The sequence below is a fragment of the Ornithodoros turicata genome, chromosome 7 (genome assembly GCF_037126465.1).
Source record: "Ornithodoros turicata isolate Travis chromosome 7, ASM3712646v1, whole genome shotgun sequence".
Taxonomy (NCBI): Eukaryota; Metazoa; Arthropoda; class Arachnida; order Ixodida; family Argasidae; genus Ornithodoros; species Ornithodoros turicata.
Window position 1 is genome coordinate 21,345,762 of NC_088207.1, and position 19,795 is coordinate 21,365,556.

Consider the following 19,795-nt stretch of genomic DNA (forward strand, 5'->3'; position numbering starts at 1 on the left):
GCCGCGATTAACCGCGGGGAAAATACACAGAGGGAGACTGATTTAAGAGGAACCCGTTCCACTAAGACCTTCTTCTGTGCCGTATGAAATCACGACCGCGAGCATCGTTTGTACTCGAGGATAAAGCGAGCGAGCCCTTCCACCATCTGTAAGTTAATTGTGCGAAGCGGCTAAAGCATGACGTCCATCGCCGTCTGGAAGCTGCTGGTGGCTGTGGCCGTCATTGGTTGCTGCCTGAGTGCTTCGCTGGCCGTAGGAAGGAAGAAGAAAGTACAATGGACAGTGCCGGCTACAGTACGAAAGGGTATGTCCATATTTCTATTTGCTTCCGATAGGAAGCCTCTGGCTGGACAAATGCAAACAGTGGTTTGTCCACCACCACCCTAACCCCCCACCCCACCCCCACCCCGCCGACAACCCCCTTACATGTGTTTCCTTGTGGATACCCTGCAGGGGCCTGTGTTATTCCAGCATGAGATACATGTCACCAAGATACATAAAGCTGTTACAACGCAGCTGTAATAATGACTTCCCCCATTTCTTGCAACTCCCCCCCCCCCCCCGTGTTTGCGATTCTAGATAAAGCACTGAATTCAAATACACTTCGCTCACTGAGCTCTGATGCCGGTCTTTTACAAAAAGAAGATATCTGTTAGTATTTATTATGTGTGTGTGTGTGTGTGTCTGTATGTGCCTCTACTTAACCACGCACATTTCTTAGATTACTAATGGCGACTAGCTGTACTACCACGTGGCTTGACTTATCTGTACACCGTGTTGTCTGTAAATGAATGGGTGTATATAAGCTAAGGGCTGAATGTGCAGTCCCTAAACCATCGCGTCGGCTGGCTAGCATTCCGAGACTTCATCGTCAACGGTCGAGTTTGGACTTTAGGGTGTGGCGATTGTCGTCGTCTTTATCACAGTATGAGGCCCATTTCACACTACCGTTTCGATGATGCCAGGAGCGGGACACGTAATCATAAGCCCACAAATTGCAATGATGTCATGTTCTGGAGAGGACACTCCTCTCCTAGCAACGACGCCGGCGTCCGGGGAGGGTCACGTGGTGGAGAACTGACATGACGCTGATCGAAAGAGGGGAAAATGGGAGAGATGTCTTCTCCCTCCATGTGTTTTCTCGAAGGTCGGAGCGGTCAGGGGATATGTCACGTGGGGCTCCGCTGACGAAGTGTAAAAAGTGAACCCCCCTGGAGACGCGAAGGGCAACAGCGTTGCCAGATGAGTGCCGGGCGCTCCTTCGGAGCCTAACATGACGTCACAGTTCTCAAAAATAAAATTAATTTTCTCTAGCTTTCGTGTCACGTAGAGCCAAAATAATTTGCAGCAATGTAAAGTGAGACAAGATGATTTCAGTAACATTGGTAGGATTCTGAAGACACGAGATTTAGTCCATAGTGGCACTTTAAATAACATCTACCACGTACCTCACGCACCCTGGGATGAACCTTTCGCCCGAAAAATGCGTCGAGCTCTCGTTCACACGCAAGGCGATGACAAATTTCCCTCAGTGGGTCGGTGCCAAGAAGCATGAGCCTGTACGTTTCCATCTCTCAGGAAAATTGGACACCGTCCCGAAAGCAACTTCTATCGAGTGGCGTAGAGGACTCGCCACAGTCTCGCTGGCTTCGTAAATAAGGACGTAACACGGCCGGAAGCCCCCTGCCCTCTGCTGGTACCACCCACCTTCGTAAGTCCTCCGCACCTTCTGGAACGAAGAGATCAGGTTCCCCCCCCCCTCTAGTCCTTCGAGCCCATTTTCATGCCCTAGTAGAAGAGCATTTTTCCACTTCTGCAGCAGTATACACGGATGTCGCTTCTAAAAATGGCAAGTCTGCACCGACCTCCGTATTACCATCCCAAGGCGTAGTGCAAGGACGACGCCTTTCGTATTCATCCTCATCAACGGCTAATGCCATTCTATTCTTTCTGTAGCACACAGTTGTTTTAGCCCGTGAGAACGTACAGTGTTCACCGACTCAAAATCTGCACTGCACGCTACTCAGAACAGAGGCATCTAGGAGGCGAACGAGTACTGCACTACTGAGAGCAGACCGTCGTTCCATTCTTCCACGTCTGGCACCCCTGGCTTCCCGCCGATGGACAACTGACATTCTCTCCCCCCCCCTCCCATCTATATTTGCAAGAGTTGATCCAACGCTTGCTTTGCGGATGCCACACCTCTTCTCAACAACACCTCTCGTCAGGACGCTGCACTAATCCATCGGATGCGACTCAAAGTGGCTTTTACAGCACAGTGGCGTTACCGCTTGCAACAAGTTGACTCTTCAAGATGCCGTCACTGCGGTGATCTGGGAGATGTAGAGTACTTCCTTCTCCATTGCCCCCACTACCAACCTTTCAGAACCACACTCTCAGTGTCTCTAAATCAGCTGGACTCCCGCCTTCTCAAGATGTTCTCCCATGGCCAAACCCAGCCCACCAGCGCTGTGCCCTAGAAGAACCTATAAACTGTTTTGACACCTCAGGACTTGGGTCATCACTACGATACGACTCACTATTACATCTCTCCACATTACCTTCAGCAATGGGGTACAGTATCGCCCCTGGCGATGAAGCTCCCCAAATCATCATCATTAAAACAAATTTGTTGTTGTTCATGATGGAAGGTAATTGGACCAGCGGTATGGTCGAGCAGGTTAAGACGCCCCGCTCGTTGGTGGTAGCCAAGGTCGTGCTGAAGACTGGGAGGTGGTAGGTTCGAACCCTACCACCGGCTGTGCTGTCTGAGGTTTTCCCCTGGTTTTTCGAGGATTTTCCAGACGAATTTTGGCACAGTTCCTCCTTAAGTCTGCCCAGGACGCATACTAACCCCCCTGTCTCCCACTCCCTCCTGCTGTCCTCTCTCCATCTGTCGACATCTGTACGCCGCTCATATAGCCACAGTTGCTTCGTGGCTCTAACACGGAATAAAAAAAAGTAAATTAGAGAGTTGGTTGGAACACACAAAAGGACAGCCACAACACAAGCCTCAATGCGCCTGGGGACGTGACTAGTTGTAATATGGCAGTCGTCGAAACAGAAAGATAGCGGCGGGATTTGAACCACCCATCTCTCGATTACCGGTTGAACGCCTTGACCAATTCGACCACGCTGGCATCCGCTTTCCGACGGCATGCCTGGGGGATCATTTGACTGGCAGAAGACGCATTTACTCCAACATTCTCTCCTACAGTTCTCCTCCTTTCACGCACACATTCATATGACACAAGTGCAAGTCGCGGCATAGACGCGGCATCATTTTCGATGACTGCTATATTTCAACTGCTGCTGTTGTTCGTTCGCGTCTCGTTTTCAAGAAATCAGTGGGAGAATGATGTCATTCGGGGCGATGGTTGGCTAGGAGCATGCTGCGTGGTTATGTTCTGTTGGAGAGTGCGGAACAAGCAATTTTGTCACAGTGAGAATGCCAGAGTCTAGCTAATTTAGACACTCTGTACGTATATGGCCCTTAAAGATTTTTAGAGCAGATGTGTTCCAGGATGTGCTCCAGACTTCCCAGTCACCACAGTGGGTGCACCTTGGGGAGACTACTTACTACTTGTCGCAAGCGTTGACGCAATACAGCACTAAAGGCGACATTGAGTCGCATCCGACAAGTTAACGCCCCATCCTGGACGAGAGTCAGTTCGTGGGAGAGCGGCCATTGGATCAACTCTTCCAAGCGCACACGTGAAAGGAATGTCGGTTACCCACTGGTGGAAAGCTGGATGTGCCATTAGGTGTCCATTTATGGAACGAAGGTCACCTCTTAACTGTGCTGTACTCATTCGTCTACTAGACGAAGTTACTTAACTTACATAACCGAATTAAAGGTATCGCAAAGCAGTTGGTGCCAATTCAATAGCATACGCCCTCAGGGTCTTCGTCTCTTGCCAGAACTCATCTGACATTCGTCCCAATCACACTCATAGTTTTTTTTTTAGAAAATTGGAAATTGCGGGCAACAGTGTGCCGAAGTAGACCCGTCAAGTACGGCGGCAAGGCTACATTGCATGCGCACAACAGTGCGTGTGGCGCAGCGACGTCTTCGTCTATGCAGCAAAAAATGCTGCATGCGTGAGCGCCAGTGTTGCCCGCTAAAATGACTGTAGTCTCACACAAGACGTCGCACCGATCGATTTTATCACAATTTTCGCAACAAACTTTAAAAAATTTTGAGCGACGTATCTTATGCGTGGTGTTTGCAGGCAACAAGCTCTTAAATGACACATCTAAGCTGCTCGCTCGATGCTTTACGGCACCCCTAACAACTGGGAGTATATTTACACGTACTCCTAGTTGTTATTTCAGTTGTAAAGTTTAGCGCATCCCTATGCGTGCTTGTATAAAGCCCCACGTACGTTGCCGTAGCCCCGTGCCATTGCCTACGTATGCGCCGTTGCTGTGTGGATCGGGATGATGTTTTAATTCTCTTAATTTTCTCACACTATTCACCCTGGGTATTGCATAATAGCCTATACTCCGCAATCACTCGTCATCAAGTGCGTTTTCTTTCCAGGTGCCTGTACCCTCAGCAATGGACTACGCGTAAAAGCTCATGCGTCTAGGTACCTGAGCTTCCTGAATGGAACATGCACCAGGGTCACCTGTCTTGCCAAGACGAAACGCGTGAAATTTGTTCAGTAAGTTATACACAACAATATTCGTGCTCTACTATTGACATTGATGATGCGGCAACATGGGGAAGATTGAAGCGGCAGAAGGTCGTCTGTTCTTACGTTTTTGATCACCGCCAACCCTCAAGGGTGACTGTAATACCGCTGTCACACGGGCACTTGAATGATCATTGCATGTAATAACCATTGATCATTTCAAGCACAATTGACGCTGCCCAGCTGCAACGCGGGCTCATCCAATGTTCCTTGAGAGGTTGACACGTTGGACGTACACTCTTAAACCCGTACCTTTTATTGTAACTTTTAGAAACATGTAACTTCTATATAGACGTAGATTTCGAGATTTCATATAGGTTACACCACTGTAACGTATATTTAGAGGTTAAAAGCGACCAAGGTCATGTCTTTACAACACGAATAGAAGTTACATCTCGGAAAAAACAAAAACAGCTTGTTGTAACTTATAAATGTACCCTCTACTCCAGCACTGTAACTTCTAAGCGAAATCTCCAACGATAATTTCTTTGTTAGTTTCTTATCGTTCATGTTCTTATCGTTTGTTTTCCTTCTATTTTTCAGCATAATGCCGCGTTTCAGCCTCCCATTCGAGACGACAGTTGAGAATCTACGCTGTTATTTTTTATCTGTTTCAGCGTCATCTATACGTCGACTACATGTTATCAATGCTGTATGAACACAGATTATAAGCTCGCAGTCTGGAATACTGATAGTATGTTTCTTTCTAAAGGGTGGAAAACCATTGTCAATGCCGCAACCACCAAGATTTCCGATTTCGCTGCGTAGCCGAGCCTGGTCTATGTCTATCCACACTGAGAGCGGTTGCCTTGAAACGCTTAACGCTCGTCGTCCGTCCGTTAACAAGTGTAATCTGTTTTAATCAGTGGTTTTCCTCGCGTTTATCATAGTATCGTCAGGAACAACGGAAAAGCTAGATGTCTCTAGCAAACAAGGATATTTTCGGTGTTCTCAGGGGAAAGTGTAGTGAGTGCGAAGATTGCAAAGAATATATAACCGAAAACGAACGTCACCACCGCAGCCCTAATTCACACACTTCATACACTGGGTAAGTGTACGTTTTGTGCTAGGTACGTGCGTTATTTTGATAGCAAGAGCTCTTAGCGCATGTTTGTTGTGATTATGGCAAGCGTTTTGCGGTCCTGCATATGAACGCCACTTACGCTTGCTACTTTTCTGCTCTTACTTGGTCGCCAAGTCAATACACCGGCGTGTATTTTGCGAGCTGCGGATATATGCATCAAGATATATAATTCGCAGCTTCCTACTCGATGTATTCTTACGATATTCTAAGACTCAATCGCGGAGTGAACGCCTTCCTGCATTTATGCTGCTTTGTACCTTGTGCTTTGTACCGATTTGAATGGTTCCGTAATTGTTACTCTCATTGCCCAAACTTTTGTTCCCAGGATCCCACATGCAGGTTCACATATACCGTCACCAGCGCAATGCAGTACCTCACAAACTCGTCCCAGAGCGCCTCCAACGCTGATAACGCAGTAATGTAGTGTCTCCTGCGTTACTGTACACTCATATTCCTCAAGGTTGTGTGCGTTTTATGTAATACTGTATTGCCATTTGCGCTCGCCTCTGCAACACGAATGTGGAATAAATTTTTTTCTGCTGTAATTCTCCATTTCGTTGGGTCTGTTCAGCTTAGCAAACATAGGTCAGTTGTTTTGACTCGCTGGCTTCCTCGCACTTTTATGCATTGCTTCTCACTTAGAAGATAGTTCTTTTTTCCACATACCTATGGTAAAGCGATCATGGTTCCTCCTCACATCAGAATCGCACTTGTGCACAATGTGTCACCTCTAGCTATACTTCTGTTTTTGTAATATACATATGTTCAAGATCTCCTTTTCTGCGGGTTCATTTTGGTACCTTGGTGTGTTCTGTAAATGTCTGTCCATATCCCACGCACGGGGTGTTTGTTTTTATTCGCATCACACCAGCGCTCATTTGACAGGTGGGTTACGTTAAGTTTCGCAAATTAACCCATCCGTAGTTACAAACATCTCCGACATTTCCTGACGCATGTGTCTGTAACTACGGACCGATTAATTAGGAAGAATTCACATAACCCACCTGCCAAATGAGCGCTACTCTGTTGCGAATAAAAATGAACATCCTGTATAAAAAGCCGCGCGTTGGCGTACCCTTTACGGGCAGGTGCTGGATTGAAGGCCGTAACCTCTAATTAGTGGGTTTCCTTGTAACTTTTATAAAAGGGGTCGCTCAGAGGGTACCTGGTAGCTTCTGAAATAGAGGGTAAAATATTGCGATTTTTTACCCTTTACTAAAGGGTACGGAGTTAAGAGTGTAGTATACACTCTACGTGCACTCGTTTGCATGTCTGCATCGTCTACGTAAATTTTGCCAGACAAAAGACGTCCACAGCGACATAAATACAATTAGTGATGTCGCGAACTTCTCGCGAAGCTTTGGTTCGCGAGGTCCGACGAACTTTCGAATTTCAAGCCAGATTCGCCGACGTTCGCAAAGGTTCGCAGACTTTGCCTTTAACGTGGAAAGTTGAAAATGCTGCGACTTTTACAGCTCTCAACATTGAAATGTCTGTTTGTCAAACATGACAAAACATATTGGTTTGTCTAGTCAGTACAAGTTCACGATGAAACGGGCGCGGCACGGAGAGGGACCGAGAACAAGGACACCACGCAGGCGCTCACTATATCAACTAGGGAAAGTTTATTGAAACAACAATTCTTATAACTACTACCACAGGAAGTGCAATCGAGATTACAAGCAACCACATCTGCAAGCAAGCAATATGTAGTTTGAAATCGCATGTTATGAAGACGAGCGACCACAGGGGTGACATAAACCCGACATTTTTGTAACTATACCCTCAAGCGGGTGCTTTTCGCGTAATCGCCATGTTGTCCTGCCATCTTGTCCTGGTCACACGTCATAGAAAACGTCATTTTGAGGTCAATCAACTTTGTTTATATATCGTTTTAGCGCTTTCCGGCATATTCCCGAATGCATAAAGCCAAGAGATGAGCGTATTTTGCAAACGTAAACTATGCGGTGCTTCTTCCGCAACACGGTAGCCCATTTCTCCTTTGTTTAAGTACATCACACCGGCTCAGTGCGTAACGCTGGGTCGTCATCACATCATTAGAAGTGATCAGCAGCCTCATGATGGCCATGATGAACTGTTTGGCCGCCGATCACGGGCGCGGCGTTTGCTGTGACGTGTGACCAGGACCTGTCCAGTTGGTGTCATTGGCACCAACTGGACCATTGGCACCATTGGCACCAACTGTCCAGAATACATTGCGTTCGCCAAGCACGCTTACGTCTAATAAGCAATACATTGGAGGGCATCCCTGTGCAAGCGACGCACAGCAAAGCACGGTTGTTGTCCGGCAGCGTCTCAGACTCACCTGCAGGTGGCATTATACTACGAGTACTTTTTCCTTTTCAGGTTTCCGAGACACATTGCTAGTGTAATAAATATATAGCACACAGAAAAATATAGAAAGCATCTAAACGAATATGAACATACCACAAGTACTTGGCGGCTTTTTGAGTCGTAAAACATATGCTTCCGGTTCCGGTAAGGAGATCAGCGCGCATGCTCAGTTGAAACCAAATTTCTGCGAACTTTTGCGAATTCGAACCTCGAAAGGTTCGCTACATCTCTAAATACAATGCAAAAATATTTTGGAGTTTTTCTTGATTTTTTTTTTGTGTGTGTTTGAATTGTTCGTCGCTCTTAAATAATAAGTAATTTAAATAATAACAAAACTTTAATGCACATATTCGTGCGACAGTGCGTGGAGTCGACACCGCGCCGGTGCGCGAAGTTGACAGTAGAAAAGCCAATTTACACGTGCCAGAAACATGTAATACGACTGTGTTACCGCTGTTTCAAGACTTTTCATAGCACTTCTCGCAGGTTTATTGTGTGCGTTTGTACAGCGCTTGCTTGGTCGCCGATCATGAGGCTGCCAGCGGCAGTTTTCGAGGTCCGTTGACAGTTTCAGTGGCGTTTCACGAATCTCCATCTGGTCGTGGACCGTGCGAGTCAATGGCAATTCAGAGTGGCCGTGTAGCCGCGTCCGATTACCGTTCAGGCCGATGGTCATTCGTTTCAAGGATCATTGAAGCGCCCATGTGACAACGGTGACAGAAGATGCTGCCAATAGCCGATATCGGGTCTATCCCTTTCTCCTGCTGCCCTTTCTCCGACACACGCCGCCAGTCTGCACTCTAAAAACGGAACTCAACCGCATAACATGCTCATGGTGAAATAGTAGCACTCGCCAATGGTGTCGTTCTGTCTTCTCTCTTTTGAAAAGGGCTGGCATTTTCTATGGCGCTTCACATAGACGCAAAGAGTTAGAAAAAAAAGAAAGAGAAACAGCGTACGCCCCTCGACCACAGCAACTAAGGAGGTAGAGCAATTTCATTCTGAATGCTGCTTGATCTTGAGCGAGTTATGCCGTTTAGCCCTTGCTCTTAGAGTGGTGTACCGCTTATGGTTGATGACGGTCAGAGGCCTTGTATCCCAACCTACAATTGTTGAAGTGCGAGATCGTATACAAATTCGTCAGAATGCATACGGCTATATACCTAAAAGATAATCAGAAATGATATCATTGTCGCTCATAAATAATAATAAGGAAATAGGTTCGGTATTGGAATCCTTGGTGAGTTTGTAGATTCTCACGACATCGTTTTGAACTTTACAGACGCAAAAAACCCTGCCACTACGAGGCCAATTCAACAGCGGCTGGATGCAAAGCGGTCGAAGGAGTCCTCAAGCACCGATGTTGCCAACTTGGAAGCACGTGCAAGCGTGTCGCAGTGGGCTGATCTACGTACGGTATACTTTCACAGTGTCTCCATGCGACCATGTGTCCATGCTAACGCAAGGCGCAGTTTTTCCCCACACTGTTACGCTTGCACATTAAAAGTGATTCTCTGCATATATGCAATGAAAATATCACGTGGTTTCAAATAACTAATAGTTTTATTTATCTACTGTGCGTTGAAAGCAATAACAAACCATGAAAACGGAGCTCTCTGCCACAAGTCTCAATCTTGAGTGTTGGCAGGGCACTTCCGGGACGTCCAAGCGGACATGATATGTTTTGACGCAAAGCGGTATCCTAAGAAAGAGCTGAGAGGTATCCCATTCCTCTCTCTCACTTTCACTCGTTCATTTGCTTTCCTGACACTTCATGATTAACATCATGGCGGTGTCTTCCACATTACATGTGACAGATTAGATGAGTGATATGGGAATGTAGCAGGAATGAATGACTGGCATCCTGATATCGGTTCAGCTCATAATATACTCAGCTGCTTTGCAGGCGTCTTGTCGTCGACAAGAAATGGTCCCTCTCCTATCCTTGAAGGCAAGTACACTCTTAAAAATGAACTTCACCGCATAGCACGCTCCTAGCCAACCATCATCTCGAATGATATCGTTATCTGCCCTGATTTGTTGAAAACGGGAGGCGTAGGCCTTTTTTGTGACACTTATGCTGTTCATAATTGTCACAAAAAAGGCGTACACTTCCCGTTTTCAACAAATCAGGGCAAATAACGATATCATTAGAGATGATGGTTGGTTAGGAGCGTGCTACGCTGAGAAGTTCATTTTTAAGAGTGTACCTTTGACAAATGAGGCCTATTACTAGTGATCACTCCCAAAGATGTGATAACCACAGGGGTATGACTCATTCAGCCTACGCGATGTACTCATACTTTGGAGGAATAAGCTGTTATGCCGCTTCAGAATCGTCGCATTAATATACCTTGGCAAAATACGACAACTTGTTGCTGGTGGGAATATGTCAGCAGTCGCTGAAACGGGATATAAACAGTCATGTGACCTTTAAAGCCGAGCCGTGCATTAGAAGGGAGCCTATACCTGAAGCTCCACCCACTTTTTGTGCTGTATGACCCAGAGCTGGACGGACCAAAGACGTCTTGAAACGCAGGGCATTATCAATCAGACTATATCCTCACAATGTCCTCCTATCCTACATGAGCGGTGTCATTTTGGGTGGCCAGTGGATCGGAAATTTGCAAAACTAGTGGATTTTTGTGCCAATTTCATGGACACCACCTGCATGGCGCAAGGCGTTGTTCCGCTGCTGCTGGTGGTACCGTACTGCTGGTATACATCCTGAGAGAAGAATTTTTAATATTAAACAACATGACCAGTTGGAATAAAAAAAGCTACACAAAATTATTTGTGTAACACAAACTTACACAGCACAATGCCCTTTTCGTATTATTTTCGTGCCCCTTTTGCCAGTGCCGCTTTTCCGTATTATAGCAGTGTTCACTAGGCCTTAGCCGGAAGTGAAGTTATACCATAGCCCTGAGGCAACGTGCACGAACCTAACATGGATTAACCGCACGCCAGCAAACTACGATGAATAAGAATGGTGGCGAGAGAGCTGGTATACTGCAGCTTGTGGGGTAACACACAAGGCAATGAGGACAACACAAGACTCAAGCAATGACGTTTTAATGCGTACCATAGATGGCCACTCAACACGCCAAAGGAAACAGAGCTACGGTACCTCACTCCGTACTTTGGGGAAGAATTTAGGCACGTCTTTGGGTCACGCTCAGGCGGTCTTACACTAATATGCATCACATTTGTTGCATTCGCTAATGATAGACACCAGGCTGTATTACACACTGTTAATTACACATATTTTTTTTATTAAATCTAACAACAAAGCCATTGTTGTAACTACGTAAGAATTCAGATCATTTCAAAGAATGCTAATCTTGCCCTTAGAATTCAGACAGCTTTCATTTATAGTTTCCTTTTTATCCGAGGACGACGATTCTTCGTCACACCGAAGAGGCCAATCATTATATCACTTCCTGGCGTTACCACACCAGCACTGCCTATACGGATGCTGTTGGAAGTGAAGACTCTAAACGGTGTGAATTGATACGTGTACTGCTCGGGCGAGAAAGCGTTCATGGTGGAGTGCTTTCTGGTGGTAAAACTTGCGGGGCTTTTGCATCTGGCGCAGCACCGCTGTTCCGTCGGGACGAACGACCAACGCATCCTTGTCGCGGCGTAGCATGCAGGGAAGTGCTGTCGGTAGGACCGCATGGCGAGCCAAGAGGAGCGATTGGGTTCGACCTAGGTTCGAGATTTAGTGTGTCGCTTTCTTCAGCTTCTTTCTTCAGCTTCTCGCTTCTTGGAATAGTTCGTAATTCCTCTTTAGAAAATTCCTCAACTGAGCGTGCGAAGCTGCGGCCATCGAGTGTACCGAGGCTGCTATTGCAATCTGTACGGCCTAGTCGCTTTGCTTGTTTTGGTTTTGCAGTCGCAGAGCACTCCGCAGTGCTTGGCTTGTCCCTTGAGAGGGCAGGCTCAATGCTTGAGCGACGGAAGGGAGGAAGTTTACTTTTCGGAGGAATGTCAGCATGTGGAATAGTGTTAGCCTGATCGTTGATCTCTTGCTGATGTCTCAATAGCTTTTTAGGCGGTCTTATCTGCCGTGAGAGAGTACCTGAAGATGTCGCAGGGGAGCCAGACGAATGCCCCGAAGAACTACTTTCTCGCTCGGCAGTATCTTCTCGCGCAGAGAGGTCAAGGGCATCCTGAAGAGGTGTCGCTTTCAGTGACGTTGGAGCTGCAACAGGCACATTTCGAATGTCGCACAGCTCGCGACCAACTGGCTTTTTGTCCACATTTCCTCTATTGAATCCTTGGTGGTGGGGGCGATGCTGATGTTGGTTGATGAGTTTGTCGTCTCGTGTGTTACAACATAGAGTGCCGTTTCCATCTTCCCATTTCGATGTTCGACGCAGTTCAGGTACAGAAATCATCTTTGGTCGCCGGGGTGATTTCATCTTGGACGATGAAAGACCACTGCTGCGTTTGTTATCGGGCTGACATACATGCTGTTCTCGGGTTTCTTCCGCGTGGCGCGCAGGCGGTAGATTTCTATGTTCCGATGTGAGCGAGCTCCCTTTGTCCGCGGAGAGCATTGTTTCTCTTGATTGTAAGATATGCTGCCTTACCCCAGTAAACGGTCGTACCACGCCAACAGGAACGCTCACGTCTTCAATGAGACTTTCAGACATTTGCGGTGAACTATCTTCTGTATTAGTTTGTTCTATAGTCGCCCTGGGGTTATCCTCTGCGAGTCTCGAGGACGGTGGTCCTTTAGGCTGCTCCGTTTGCTCATGATCATCCGACGAGTCGTCTTTGGGCCAGCAGAATGGCTCCTCTGGCTCTACGACTGCAACGAGTCTCCTGTCCGGGGGCGAATGGTCAGCGCCACAGAAAGGACTTTCATGCGTGTCTCTAGATGTGTTCTCCGTCGAACATTCTTCATCAGTAGAAAAACCCTGAACTTTGACGGCATCGTGTCTAGCACTGGTTTCGCTCGTGCGTGCGGTCTGCGCTCTGCGAAGATCATCATCAAGGTCGGCCTTGCCACTTCCATTTCGGTCGTCTCGATTATAGTTGATGCTGTTCGAACGACAGTCAGCCGCCCTGTCCAAAGCGGTGGCGAGGCTGGATCTCCCTCTAGGAGCCGCTCGTGGTACACTTTGCTCTCCCTTCTCTCTCTCATTCTTCGCGGACATTTCATTGGGCGTGTATTTCTGCATGACGTCTGATGCGCTATTACGTTTTGATGCGAGAGCTTGCAATAAATGTTCGACGATAAAGGGCTCTGTAGGACTGCGAGGTCGCGCTTTTTCGATATCAAATGGTTTCAATACACTATCAGAAGAAGTTGGCTTCGAAGCTTTGATCGGGCTCTGCGACACCTCTGGTGGTAATCCCGGTGCCTTTCCTTCTGGCGGTCCTGCATGATTTGGGAAAGCAAGAAGAGTAGAGCCTGCTGTTGAAGAGGAGGAATATCCGTCGTTGCTCGTACTTTGCAATGAACCAGGCGCATTTGCCGGGAGGAAGGCTTCCTGTCGTACCGTTTTGCCTCCCTCGACGCTTGTACCTCCAGGTGTAACGTGTCTGTCGCTAGATAACGTCCCGTCGGGTTTCGCCGTCCCAGCGCTAGACTGTTGCTTTGTCCCTGAGGGCTTGTTCTCAACATTGTGTGGCGGCACCCATTCCTGCATAGCAGTGCTTCTGTACCGAGGTCGTGTTCTACGACGCGAAGGTTTCGACGCAGCTTCTGCCACTCCGGATGAACTAGGTTCCGGCAGAAACGGCGTGTAAGCTGGGCCGCTTTCCGAGCTAGAAAAAAATGCCGACGATGACTGGCGTTTCAAAATCGACTCACTACCCGGGACCCCGTCCGCTCTACCATCGTGCTCAGCACTCCCACTGCTACCTCTGTCACTTGCGCTCCAGAAACGACAGTCGCGTTTTGTACCCTTTGGTCGATTTTTACGGGATGAACTCTTCTTTCGTTGTGACTTGTGAGCGATTGGGACACGTCCACGTTTCTTCGAGTCGTGTGGAGTATGACATTTCGCTGGGTCGGTTTGCTTAACTGCAGCGCTGCCCTGACCTCCCTGTGACTTTGTATTTTCAGTAGCGTCAGCATTACAGGCTCCACCGGGAGATGGAGTATCGTCTTCAGTCTTTGAATTTTCACTCTCACCAAGTGCGGGGCGTCCCGACGGAAGCGTGTCCTTCGATGACGCTGACGATGTAGCCGCGATAACTACGGGGCTTCTTGCAGTGTGCTGACGGCATGGCTGTTGACGTTGAGACTCGGTCGTTCGCGTAGCACTGTTCTCTGTTAAATTCCCTCTAGGAGGGTGACTGAAAGTAGCCAGACGACCTACGCACCGATCGTTTACAGAAGGGCCTACGCATGTGTTTGTGCAGTGGGCGAACGTTTCGTGATGTTCCTCTTGTAAAATCGTGCTATGCGGTGTGTGGTGACCACGCCCCTTTCCAGGATGTAACCGGACTTCTTCTGGTTGGAGAAGATGAGGGCAATTTGTTATTTCGCGAGATCCAGCTTCGTGTTGCTTTTCCGTGCGATTTAGCTGTGCACACTGTGCGTGGTGAACAACTGCTCTGCCCGAGCCGAAATCCGTATCTGGAGAAATATGCTTGGCTTTCGATGATTTCTTGATGCCACTACAACTGCTGTCCGGACTGTCCTGATCAGAACCGAGCCTGCTCTCCTGCACAGAATAAAGAACTTAGATATGACGATATTGGTGAAGCAAGGGTAATCCGACTACACCCCGATATTTCGAACAGAGACTATATTTTTCTACTACTATGTTCTACTGGGCAACAGAGAATATTATCGGATGGGATGCAAAAGATTGGCGAATTCTGTCTTCTATTAGCAGGTTGAAGCTATAGGTCACCAGGACAGAGACGAACATGCCATATTGTTAAAGGAATAGTTCGCTTTCGAAGCATCAATTCGTAGATACTTATGTCCACGAGTAGTGTATTCCCGGATTCACGGAATCCCTGCTTCACGTTTCGCCGACTCTCGAGCTCAACAATTTATTATATGCATTATAAGCGATTAGAATTCACACGCGGTTTGAAATCCGCGCGCAGAAAGACGCATGCTCGACGTCAGGGAGGGGAGGTGTGGGTGGGGCCTTGGGGCATGACTCCCTTCCCTCTTTCTGCAGAATACGTCAGGAGGATGAGCTGTGGGAGAGGACGCTGACACGTCACGAAAACATCGTGCGAGCTGATGAGGAGATTCTCCGGTTGCTCCTCCCTGTAGTAGTGGGTCCGCTGCCGACTGTGACGTCAACATACGAATAACTCTGGAAATATGTCGATTTTCAGCGAAAGGGGTCGCAGGAGAGTTGTTTAGGGTCAAATAGCTCCTGCAGGACAGTTTATTTCAACGATGTCAAGGAGTGAACTTTCACCTTTAAGCTCGCTTTGTTCGAAATTTGTTTAATACATTAGTGCCAATACACCAACAGATAAGTAGGTGAAATAGGAACCACACCAGAAGTTTGTATCTACTGTACAGCTCAAAAAGACCACAGCGAGCCCTGCTACGTCACTGTCCTCCCATGTGTCAACAAGGCCAGCAAGGAAGAGAAGCGAATAAATGCAAACGCAACGTGAGGAGTCCCCTTTGACCACGAGTTTCGTAGTCAAGAAGCGCGAGGGGAAATGCGAGAGGGAGGAGGTGGAGGTGAGATCAGCATGGTGGTAGTGGTAGTGCCGAAAAAGTTTGCCGTTGTCGACCTCACAGAGGTGGGCAACGTCACGACTAACGCTCTGGGGGAATGTGCGTCCTTGGCCGGCTTCTAAGGGAACCGTGCCGACGTATGTCTGATAATGTCAGAGGAAAACCCAGAAAAAAGAACACAGAGCGCAGCCGGCACCGGTATTCGAACCCGGGCACCTTCCAGTCTGGACGCGACATGGCCAGCGCGCTAACAACGGTCTCTTCAAACGCATACACCAATCCGGACAATTATGACATGCAATAAAGCGGAAAGTGAGAGCCACATATCAGTGAAGTTTCAAGCGCATGAAGCAACGCGACTCTGAGGCAGGCGGCGTCCAGCAAAAAATGTCGCGTCTTGCCCCACCTTACCCTAGACGTTGAGCACAGTTCAATGTAGTGCCTCCAGCCATATGAACTAAGCACAAAAGCGGCGATATCCCGTTACCTGGTTCTGCACGTGGGTCTCCAGCTGGCTACACCGGTGCGCATCTCCGCAGGGATCTCGTCCTGAGCGGGAGAAGTCATCGTCAAAGATGTCCACGAATGTGAGGCCCTCTGTAGGACTACTGCTCCTTTTGACGGAGTGGAGTCGTCTGTACTCAATCTCACTCTCTGGTTCCGGTAACCGCAGCAGGACTAGGCACAAGATGAGGGACAGTATAACGGCAGCCAGGATGCCCAGCTTCACTGGCCAGTCTACCAGTGTGTATGATGCATTTGCCTAGAAGTGTTGCAGAAGACACCTTTTAGTGTCCAAACTGTACCTGCTCGCAATGTTATTTTGTTCAAATCAGTCCTGGTTGAAGTTACCTCACAGTCACATACACTATTAAAAAGAGACCTGGCCACATAACTAGGAGCATGGCCAAGCTTAAGAAAAGATTGTGCTTAACATTTTCGTTACATTTTTGCCACATACGCCAACATAATTGCCAACATACATACATAATTGCCAACATACGAAAGACGAAAGGTACTCGGTACAGTAGTGAGTTAAGCGCTGCTTGCGCACTTTGTTGATAAATAGTTAAGCATTCTACAAGGGTCGTTCAAGGTTGATCGAGACTTTTGCTCGAGAAAAATCAGTGAGTAAGCGTAATTGAATAAAACTTTCGAAGGACGAAGTGTAATACTTCTCGGGTCAGCGGCACGTGCAGTAGCGGCAGCTATCATGGCAGCGAGCAGTGTTTCTGTAGCTGTGCAACAGCGATGCCTTGTGAAGGGGAACGTCAAACCAGCTGAGATTTTGTATAGATTACAGGCACAGTATGGGGAACAAAACGATGTGAAGGGGAAGAGTGTACGAATGGTGCAGACAATTTTGAGAAGGACGGGATATGGTGGCGACTGAACTACATGCACACGTTCGTCCGGCCCCAGTCACGCCAGTGAACATCGCATGCGTTGAGAACCGGTGAGTAACAGTTCGGGACATCGCAGCCCGGCGTAATACTAGTGTCGGCACTGTGGAGAAAATCATTCACTTCCTATTCCGCAATGTCTATGCAAGATGGGTACCCGTGTGCACCTCATTTGTGACTATAAAAGGGAGCGAGCATGGCAGTTTCTGAGCAGCTGGTCAGTGCGAGGGGGACGAATTTGTGCAATCGGTCGCCACGCCAGGTATGATGAAACCTGCAACATGCATCATTTCACCCCAGAGACAAAAAGAAGCACCATGGAATGGCGACGTAAGGATTCCTTGCCGCCAACGAAAAGCAATGTGCAGCCGTCTGCTGGGAAGTCTATATGGGAACTGTTTCCTGGGACATGCGGGCTGTCATACACGTGGATTTCTTGAAGCAAGGGGTCAAGATTGATGCCAGTTACTATTCCACATTGACAAAGGGTGCCGTGCGAAACGCAATTCGGAAGAAAAGGCAAGGGATGTTGTCCGGAAGGGTCAGTCTTCTTGGTGACAATGCACGGCCTCACACGGTGAATTTGACGGTAGCAACTCTGGTAGAAATACGCTGGGTGGTTTTACCCGATTCCCTTTACAGCTCAGATTTAGCCTCAAACCATTACCATTTGCTTGGGCCCCTTAAAGAGCACCTAGGAAGAAAGACGTCCCGCGCAGATGAAGCCCTACAGAAAGATGGCGTGTGGCTACGGTAACAGCCCACTCCTTTCTACGCCAAAGGCAGCAAAGAGTCGCCACAACGATGGCAGCGGTGTATAGATGCGCACTGTGATTACTTTGAAAAACTGACCTAGTTTGATACTTCCCGAATTTTCAATTTGATTTAAAGAAATACCCAAGCAGCACAATGTACTGAAAGTCGAGTGCAATAGGGGTGGACGGGTAGGTGGAAGGCCTTGAACAGACTCGTGAAGCTAAAGAACATTGATAAGACACATACCGTCCACCCCTATTGCACTCGACTTTCAGTACATTGTGCTGCTTGGGTAAGAGCCTCAGTCAACCTTGAACGACCCTTGTATATCTGGCAGTGAGGATACAATCCGGGTTTCAGAGGGTTACTGTAAATTTGATTGCGTTGTGACAAGACGCCAAACAGGTGAAAATATTGTGCATGGTAGCTTCACGAATGGAACAAGGTTCTGGGGAAATCATGATTTCTTTTTTCCTTGCTTCTTTATAGGGCCACTACGGACTAAATCTCATGCCTTCATAATCATGTGTCCCACACTGCATTGTCCCAATATACGTAATGTTTCTCTATGACCCGTAAACATAAACATAACAAAATTCATTTTTAGTTTTGAGTAGGATGACGTCATAAGGGTGCGGTATCTGCCATACTACTGCGAACATTGCTCCTCCAAAGTAGATTTCCATCTGCTCACTACAGCTGCTGACGGTCTTCCAACGTGAGGCGGGGAGGGCTGTTGCTGGAGGACGGACAAGACCTCAGAGCTTCCTGTGACGCCGCTTACGCTGAGTGAATCCAAAACTATAAAGGTTTGGGAGTTCTTTCGAAATCCCGGTAATTTCGTACCGTTCCCTGACCGGGGGGGGGGGGGTGATGTAGGGGGAAGGTGCGGTCAGCCTGCTCTGAAGTGGCGGCTCGGTGGGGAGTGGAGGGAGAAGAGGGGAGGGGAGAGATGATGGTGGCACAAGAGAGAGAGGCGTGCTAACCCTCTTGCTCTGGGATTTGGGTAGTCCAAGAGGACTACCCACCACAGATAGCATGCGAGCATCCCTCAGCCTCAGTAGTCTTCATTGAGACGCTCCCTGTACCACGGTAACCGCCAGGATTATTAGCGAAGTTACCCCACCTCTTGCCGTTCCCTGACCGCGTTCGTACTTGGCGTACTCAGCGACGTTGATTTAGAATACGAAATGTAATAAATATAATTTTCGGCCCATAGCGGCACTTTAAACCAAAATGGCAAACCATGATGTCCGACAACGCTGCTGGTGACAACTTTCGGTGTCTGAACGAACTTCCGCTTACCTGTTCACCTCTGCCGTCGATGTGTTCGATTATCACCTGGGTGTCTCTAGCTCCTTTCTGTTCGTCTTTGTTCCTTGGTGGAGTGGAGACTCTTCTGGTGCTTTCATCTGGCCTGCCTACTCCGATGTCGGAGATGGCGAACGCCAAGCACAGTATAAGTACCGCGGTTCGCCCGCGGCACTTCATCTCTACCGGCGTCGAACCAGGCACCCTCCGCGGCGCGGTAGCCAACAGTTGCTTCGTCGTCTTCAGCATCAGCGTGAAATGCTATGCAGAACGTCGAAAGCGCTTTCCCTAGTTGCTCGCACCATTGTTGCCTTTTCTGCTAGGGATCAAGTCGGATTCACCGTGAACTTTGTTTCTGACCTCGCACATGGTAGATTGCGTATGGAATCAGAAAAAAATGTCGGATATCGTTAAACAATTTTGGTGAAACTGTCTTTGGTTAAGGTGTGCCCAGAATTGAATAACGTCTTCTCTGTTCCATTGCTTCTGTTACTTTCTGTGTCCTCTTGCT

At 47.9% G+C, this 19,795-nt stretch overlaps 2 protein-coding genes and 1 long non-coding RNA gene across 3 annotated transcripts; 2 read left to right on the top strand and 1 right to left on the bottom strand.

The window, feature by feature from the left end:
• The first annotated feature begins 43 nt into the window (after nucleotides 1-43).
• LOC135400327 (uncharacterized) lies at nucleotides 44-9,675 on the top strand. The gene is made up of 3 exons (XM_064632160.1): nucleotides 44-304; nucleotides 4,544-4,667; nucleotides 9,419-9,675. The coding sequence occupies exons 1-3, from the start codon at nucleotides 178-180 to the stop codon at nucleotides 9,540-9,542; spliced, it is 375 nt and encodes a 124-aa protein (XP_064488230.1). The 5' UTR covers nucleotides 44-177; the 3' UTR covers nucleotides 9,543-9,675.
• LOC135400329 (uncharacterized) lies at nucleotides 4,674-6,326 on the top strand. Its single transcript, XR_010424586.1, has 2 exons — nucleotides 4,674-5,349; nucleotides 5,410-6,326. It is a non-coding gene; the product is annotated as an uncharacterized LOC135400329 (long non-coding RNA).
• A 1,520-nt stretch (nucleotides 9,676-11,195) lies between the features above and the next one.
• Nucleotides 11,196-19,555, bottom strand: LOC135399670 (nucleolar protein dao-5-like). Its single transcript, XM_064631402.1, has 3 exons — nucleotides 19,279-19,555; nucleotides 16,302-16,577; nucleotides 11,196-14,822 (listed from the first exon to the last, which is right to left on the bottom strand). Exons 1-3 carry the CDS (start codon nucleotides 19,531-19,533, stop codon nucleotides 11,679-11,681), a joined length of 3,675 nt encoding a protein of 1,224 aa, XP_064487472.1. The 5' UTR covers nucleotides 19,534-19,555; the 3' UTR covers nucleotides 11,196-11,678.
• Between the last annotated feature and the right edge of the window lie 240 nt (nucleotides 19,556-19,795).